At 40.6% G+C, this 8,030-nt stretch overlaps 1 protein-coding gene and 2 long non-coding RNA genes across 18 annotated transcripts; 1 reads left to right on the top strand and 2 right to left on the bottom strand.

Moving 5' to 3' along the window:
- Nucleotides 1-1,945: 1,945 nt before the first annotated feature.
- LOC135803811 (uncharacterized) lies at nucleotides 1,946-3,595 on the bottom strand. 16 transcript variants are annotated; one of them, XR_010550879.1, is made up of 9 exons: nucleotides 3,456-3,595; nucleotides 3,318-3,373; nucleotides 3,158-3,209; nucleotides 2,990-3,045; nucleotides 2,827-2,882; nucleotides 2,662-2,717; nucleotides 2,497-2,552; nucleotides 2,334-2,388; nucleotides 1,946-2,067 (listed from the first exon to the last, which is right to left on the bottom strand). It is a non-coding gene; the product is annotated as an uncharacterized lncRNA (long non-coding RNA). The 16 variants fall into 16 exon arrangements; XR_010550877.1 differs by having other exon boundaries at nucleotides 2,501-2,552; XR_010550883.1 differs by having other exon boundaries at nucleotides 2,666-2,717.
- On the top strand, nucleotides 3,084-4,357 carry LOC135803810 (uncharacterized). The gene is made up of 3 exons (XR_010550875.1): nucleotides 3,084-3,098; nucleotides 3,426-4,138; nucleotides 4,193-4,357. It is a non-coding gene; the product is annotated as an uncharacterized lncRNA (long non-coding RNA).
- Nucleotides 4,358-4,364: 7 nt separating this feature from the next.
- Trc8 (TRC8 ring finger protein) lies at nucleotides 4,365-7,814 on the bottom strand. The gene is given in 3 exon segments (XM_065317512.1): nucleotides 4,365-5,291; nucleotides 5,294-6,688; nucleotides 7,299-7,814. Coding segments are annotated over 3 exon segments (1,992 nt in total). The 5' UTR covers nucleotides 7,591-7,814; the 3' UTR covers nucleotides 4,365-4,986.
- Between the last annotated feature and the right edge of the window lie 216 nt (nucleotides 7,815-8,030).

The raw sequence follows: 8,030 nt of genomic DNA, 5'->3' as shown, positions 1-8,030 counted from the left end.
TTGTACTATTGATTTTCTTTTTGTGATGTAGTAATTTCCTTTTTGTAGCACCCTGTATATTTGTTTTTCTTTTTGTACGTGAAAATTTAGCTTTAGTTGTTGTTTTAGGGTTTTCTTTTTTGCACTTTGAATTTTCTATTTGTAACACCCTGTATATTTGTTCCCATTTTCACTCACGCAGAAAATGGTCTATTTCTTAATTTCTTTATCCCGGTAGTACATTCCGAAGTGTAACTTGCTTGCTTGTGCACGGCTATGCAGGTCGTAAGTCATGTTTCAATATGGCGACATGTATTCTGTTGACTTGTAAAATATAAACTTGTATTCTATTGTTAATAAAGAAATAGTAAAATATATTGACTTCTTTGATTTGTGTACCTCTTCTATCATTTCAGGAACAGGTCTCTAAAGGTGCAGAGTTCCTACATGAGAGTTCTCTCTCAGGGGATGATCCCCACTATAAAAATTGTTAAGGTATCCTGTGTGATTTGTGTGCTCCTTCTTTCATTTCAGCTACAGGTCAGAACTTGTAAGAATATTTTTAAGTGTCACCTCTCTTGAGGCGACTTAAAACTTAGAAATATTTTTACAAGACCTTATAAGGATTGTCCTTATAAGGAGTTCCCTCTCTCTGGGGGTGATCCCCCACCATAAAAATTGTTGATATGCCTGATAATTTCGGGGATGAAGCGCAGAGACATCGTAGCTGTAGGTTGGGCCGGGAGCAATGGACGCATCGAAGCAGTGGGCGATCGACCAGAGCGCCGGAGGCGCTCTGGGAGATCGACCTGTGACTGTCTTATAACGACACGTGCCAAAAAATTTAAAAATCTGATCCACTCCTGTTCTCTTTCTTCAATCTTCTCCTCTTCTTTTCCTTCTCTTCTCTACTACTCCTTCTTCTTCTATTTCTCTGTTCTCCGTTTCTCTACCTACTTCCTTGCTTCTCATATTGCCTTCACTTGTATTGCAATTTCTCCTATATTTCATTTGAGTTTACATATGCAACCCAAATTACACCTGTTATTTTTATATTTGAGAAAAATGCCTCCCGTACCTGAGATTCGATCCGTGTCTACTAGCATGCTAGCAGGTGCACGTACCCACTCGACCACCGAGTGTTTTTATTATTAATATTTGATTCTTCTATTTATGTTTCTACTTCATTCTACTTTTAAAAACAACAACACAACACAGCTATGTTGCCCTAGCTTCACGCGCATAAGATTTATATGCAACATGACTTAAGATGTCAATACTGAAAACGACAAAGAGGATACCATAAAGAAATATGAATCAGATTGTAATTTTACAATGTGTTTTATTGAGAACAATAACAATAGACACATTATTTTAAATAATAAAATCGTCAGCTATCAAATTCGGGAGTAGTAAAAACTTGCCTTAAAATACGCACATCTCCAACACTTGAGCTAAAGATATTGCAAACTCAATCCGTGCACTCACAAACATTTGCAGGAATTAATTATAAATCCAAGTTTTTCTTATGTGCGAAACGATAACTGATTGTCAACGGTCACGCGCGCACCGGTGAACATAAAATTAATCCACGATTGATAAACACAGCAGCGTGCAATCACATAAATTTAATACATGAATAATAAATATGTTTAGCCACGCGAGCATACTTATCCGACGGTCACCACGTACGTCCTACAAACAACCACTACACTGGTCTGTTATTACTGAAATTTAATTACAGAATTCTAGATTAATTACGGAATTAAGACATTTAGTAACGCTAACAAATATCACGAAGTTTGATTAATGAACAAAACACGTGCACACCACACCACGGCGCACGAACGACTAAGCCGGACTAAACATGAACGACAATTGATAACCGACCCACAGTTGGACGGACGACAATCTATGTTCGTAAGTTGAAAACAACAACGCACGTAATAACAGAAATGATGTGATATGAAGCAATTAAATTACCGAACTTTTATTTTAATTTTGTAGGTTTCCCGAAGGTTAAACCCACAAGTTATATAAAACGTATAAAAACGTGGTCCTACGACATCGGGTTCGGCCGATAGACACCTAAAACAGCAAAAATTAGACAACGAAAAACACAAAAAGGGCATTTTCGTAGGTTTCCCAAGGGATAAACCCACAAGTTATATACATAATTGATAGAGAATTTTAGTACCTACAATTTGGTGAAAAAGAGTTGTCATACGACATCGGCCGCTAGACTCCCAAAACAGCAAAAATTAGACAACGAAAAACACAAAAGGGCATTTTCGTAGGTTTCCCAAGGGATAAACCCACAAGTTATATACATAATTGATAGAGAATTTTAGTACCTACAATTTGGTGAAAAAACGTGGTCCTACGACATCAGGTTCGGCCGATAGACACCTAAAACAGCAAAAATTAGACAACGAAAAACACAAAAGGGCATTTTCGTAGGTTTCCCAAGGGATAAACCCACAAGTTATATACATAATTGATAGAGAATTTTAGTACCTACAATTTGGTGAAAAAGACGTGGTCCTACGACATCAGGTTCGGCCGATAGACACCTAAAACAGCAAAAATTAGACAACGAAAAACACAAAAAGGGCATTTTCGTAGGTTTCCCAAGGGATAAACCCACAAGTTATATACATAATTGATAGAGAATTTTAGTACCTACAATTTGGTGAAAAAAACGTGGTCCTACGACATCAGGTTCGGCCGATAGACACCTAAAACAGCAAAAATTAGACAACGAAAAACACAAAAATGGCATTTTCGTAGGTTTCTCAAGGGATAAACCCACAAGTTATATACATAATTGATAGAGAATTTTAGTACCTACAATTTGGTGAAAAAGACGTGTTCCTACGACATCGGGTTCGGCCGATAAACACCTAAAACAGCAAAAATTAGACAACGAAAACACAAAAGGGCATTTTCGTAGGTTTCCCAAGGGATAAACCCACAAGTTATATACATAATTGATAGAGAATTTTAGTACCTACAATTTGGTGAAAAAAACGTGGTCCTAGGACATCAGGTTCGGCCGATAGACACCTAAAACAGCAAAAATTAGACAACAAAAAAACACAAAAATGGCATTTTCGTAGGTTTCCCAAGGATAAACCCACAAGTTATATACAAATTGATAGAGAATTTTAGTACCTACAATTTGGTGAAAAAAACGTGGTCCTACGACATCAGGTTCGGCCGATAGACACCTAAAACAGCACAAATTAGACAACGAAAAACACAAAAAGGGCATTTTCGTAGGTTTCCCAAGGGATAAACCCACAAGTTATATACAAATTGATAGAGAATTTTAGTACCTACAATTTGGTGAAAAAGACGTGGTGCTACGACATCGGGTTCGGCCGATAGACACCTAAAACAGTAAAAATTAGACAACAAAAAAACACAAAAATGCATTTTCGTAGGTTTGCCAAGGGATAAACCCACAAACCTGCCTTTGTATATAATTAATCAGGAAATACTAGACGTGCGCGCCTTCTTTCAAGTCAATTAAATAATATAATACAACACAAACACCGTTAAACGCGTAAAGATGAAAATAATGTTTTATTAGCACTTTCGATCGATGACAAACTACAACCAAAAACGAGACTAGCAAGAGGAACGCGTGCGGACACACCGGCGCGATTAAGACGACTAGACCAACTCGACTTAAGCCGTGTGCGCGTGATTGTGCACAGGTGCGCAACTCAAACGCGCAACCAAAAATCAACCTTAAGAGCGACAAATCATGCAAAGAAGCGCGAATATTTCGCGATTTTGATTCCAATCGCTAAAACCGAACTAACTAGATCTTGAAATACCTTAAAAACAAATAATATTTTCCAATACGTCATCACGCAACTGAAATTACTTTAATAAATAATTATAATTATATAGAACTTTAAATTCCAAAGATAAAATTACTTAAATTGTCATTTCTAGAATGTGAAATTTTACCTTAATAACCATGCGCTATGGTTATACACTGGCAGTAAACAATCGAACACCAAACTAATCCAAACACCAAATATGAAGCAATTTACTATTGCATTAGTTGTAATCACATTCGCTTTTTGTATAAATTTAATAGTTACTGAAAAGTATGGCACCACAACTACAGAACCACCACCGCAACGTAAGAAATTACACCATCAAATGGCATAAAACGAATTAAAAATTTCAATTTCAGCGTGCGTTTTCTGTGAAAATCTAACAACAAAAGAAGAATGCAACGAAATTGGAATGGATCACAGACCACTTACATGTTTCGTTTGTCCAGAGTGTATCCCACGGGGCAACCACACATTATACTAGACAAATGGACACAATAAAACGAATACATATTAAAAATAAACTCCGCATTGCCCTTTGTAAAATATATTTATTCCATTCGACAGAAAGCTGCACGTCACTTCATTCAACCGGAAATTGAACAGAAACATCAACGATGAATAAACCGCAATAGTTGCCCGTTGAAAAACATCCTACTTATGTACAAAATTCCACACGCTAAATCCTGCCGCACTTAAGATTACATGGTTTTATCACTTGCGTTGTTATAGTTTTCGAAATATATACATATACGAACCAATTCAGCTGCCCATCATTCAGCTACGTGCAACATAAAACAAAAATCAAAAACTTAATAAAGATTCCACGTCAGTAGTAAGTACCGTGTGACTGCGCTGCAAACTTATCGCCTAAAAATAGCCTACTACTTAATTATATTACAAAAGTATATACGATTTAACAAAGTTATTCAACCAGAGATATATAAATAAGACAAGATTAACGTTTGAGAGTACAAATCAATCACATTCATTTCCCTCGTGTATGTTTCGGCTTCATGCTCGGCGCGCATCACTTAACTATATATTGAGAGACTATAAACGAAAACAACAACAAATGTGTGTGTGTGTATGTGTGTGCCCGAGAGGTCCACGTCGACACAATCCAAACATTTATTCATAAATCAATTTATCATCACCTATAATCGTCGAAGATTTCCTCCTCGGGCACCGGATGCTGCTCCTCCTCCTCGTTCTCCTCCGTTTTATGATCGTACTCGACGCTGTGCAGGATTTCATGACACAGCGGACAACGATCCTGCACGTATAGCCATTTACGCAAGCAAACACCGTGAAAGAAGTGATTGCATCGCGTGATCTTCGCCGACTTCATCTCCTGATAGCAAATTGCGCAAACGTCGTCCAAACGCTCAAGTTGCTCTTCCTCAGCCTCGGGCAGACTGTCAATTTTGTTAACAGCCGTACGCCGCTTCATAAAACCCGCCAGCCTGCTTTCGCATCACACCATATATTGAAATATGCGTGGATACACATCATCACTGCACGGATGGCTCCGCCGCTTTCGAAGACAAGTATCCATGCGCCGTTGAAGAAGAGGAAAATCCCGAAACAAAATTCCACGGTGTTACCAAACGCCCGGATGTAGTATACATAGTCATCCAAACGCTCCCAGAATGTATCCCTGCGTGCGTCCAATAAGAATATCGAGTATATGCATAAACTCACAGCGACCTTGACGATGACTTCAATGCTGAAAGCGGACACAGCCAGTAACCAAGTGGAGACACGATGGTTGGACCATAGATAAGTCATGAGTAAAATAGGAAACAGGACTAGACATCCGCACACCGCCAGAGCACGTATGTGTCTCTTCAGTGACGGATTATGCGACGCGCTGAGACTCATCAGCAGCGGGCTGACGATGTTGTGTATAAAGTGTAGCAGCGCAGTGAAGAGCAGGCAGAAATTGCGACACAATCGCACAAAGCGTTTCTCCGGCTCCAAACCAGTCAAGCCCGTCTGCAGCGCGAGGATATAAAACAAAATGGCGGACACAGCGCCTATGCCTTTGTCATTCTCATCCTGCGTGAGTAATATCCACTGGAAGAATTTACCGATGTGATGACAAAGATACGAAACCACGCTGGTAATCCCCAGCACGGCAATGAGCGTGTCACATCCAGTAATCATCGTATTCTTCATCCATTTGAACGCCGGTGTCAAACCGGAATCATCCATCTGCCATAATCCAGCGATGAAAAACAACCCAGTGTGTTCCAACACACGCAGTAACCAAAACGTGCGCAGGACTTCCGGCACGCTCAAGCGCAACCATTCGCTTTCGATGAGTGCCGACATGCCGAAATTGCTCACATACGTCCGCGCGTAGTTGTACCCATGTAAAACCGTCTGCACGATGGAGAATATCGACGCAAATAAGACAAACACCACCATCATTAATGGTAGCAGAGCAGCGAAAACAGCAGCGTGATTGAACACTGCCACTGGCAGTGGTAGTAGAGCCAGAATTGAAGGACCAATAAACGATAGAGGTAGAAGCCGCTGTAGGGAGCCGTAGCGTGGTCCAAGGTGAATATTGAAGAAAAGGAACATCATCGCCAGCTGGAATAGTATGTTCTGCCCGACGTAGTAGGCGCAACCATCCGGGCGCATAATCTCGCCGAAATTCAGCGAGAGAATCTCGTCGAGAATCGAAGACTTGATCTGCTCGCTTTCGACTGCGCCGATGACGCTACGCATTGTGGACACATTCGTCCAGTACGAGACGAAAACGATCCCCAATGACATTAGATACATGTAGACGACCATAAGGTGCTTTGTGTTCAGCACAAACAGACCAAGGGCGACCAAACATCCTAAAAAACATATTGTTTAGCTATAGAAACGCATACAAAGTAGTTTAAAATGGTAATTCGTGGCGATATGCAATATATTAGCAAAAAGTGAAGTGCCTGCAACAAAAATAGCCCAAAAAACCTAAATATTTCGATAGTGAATGAATAGAGAAAAGAAAATGTCGTTTTGAAACCGAAATGACCCAAAACACTCATTAAAAAACGTGTAACGACCTGGATTTACATATGTAATTGAAAAACTGACCAAGTCATTAACCGAAAACACGTTATTTAATGATATTATTGTTGCACCAAGATGAGATATCGATTCAAACAAACAACGCGCGTGCGTAATTAATAATTCAATTAAAACAAGTGTAGCCATATAGCCCACACAGCAGTTATCAGCTTAAACTTGTCCAACTGCTCAACATTCAAGGCAACCACCAGCGCGCAAGTCATGCAAATATTGCAAACCTTCCATTTGTAATTCTTGCATGTTTACATTTGCATGGAATCAAACAACTTCCTGTTGACGCATTCCATCAAATCACAGCAATTTTTACCAAAGTCTACCACTAATCTTAGTTCTAAAGGTTTCAAATTTATGCTTAGTCATACTTGTACTCACCTAAAGCACTCAGCAAGACCCTCATGAGTGAAATCAAAACAAACTTGTAGACTTTGGAATCGTACTGCAGCCGCGATCCGGTGTAGTTGAAGGAGTCGGCGAGAAAACTAGCGGCGGCGGCGGCACCCGCCTCCGCATGCTCGCCGGGATCATAGCCGTTGAGCTCGACGAACTCGCCCTCGGTGAACTCGGCGACGCCGAGCCCCAGCTTGAGGATCTCATCGATGACGAAGAGCGGCGGCACTCGCAGCACGACCTCCACCAGGCAGAGGACACGCGTTCTCAACGACATCTCATCTCAATCGCCCGTGCTGCGTGCCTGATGGTGCTTCTCCGGCGGCACGACTCACCGCCTGCACGAGTCTCGAGCGTGGGGGCCGCCTTGTGTGTTGCACACTGCGAATTTTGCTCCAGCTGGCCCAAACTGACGTCGCTCGGCGAGAAGGTCGTGTGAGCTGGAAATCGAAGAAAGGTCGTGTTAGTCGAGCGCAGCTGGTGGAATAGATTATTAACGTTTGTTACGTTTGCGTTTACTAACTTCGCTTCCCTTCACGACCGATGTAATATTTACGCGACGTTTGCGACAGATGACAGGAGTTTAGTCAGGTGTCAGCACTCTGCAATGTCACTTGACATTGATGTTATTTGAGTTGCCTACCATGCGAAAATATAAAAGTTAAAAGAATAGTTATGAATATGACAACTAGAGGGCGCAAGCAGTACTAAATCAAC

This window comes from Atheta coriaria, unplaced genomic scaffold (genome assembly GCF_025399875.1).
Source record: "Atheta coriaria isolate IRGN ID8LTWV9N9 unplaced genomic scaffold, Caltech_Dcor_3.1 hic_scaffold_3_pilon, whole genome shotgun sequence".
Lineage (NCBI taxonomy): Eukaryota > Metazoa > Arthropoda > Insecta > Coleoptera > Staphylinidae > Dalotia > Dalotia coriaria.
The sequence above is the reverse complement of the archived record's forward strand: the minus strand, read 5'-3'. Positions and strand labels throughout refer to the sequence as shown.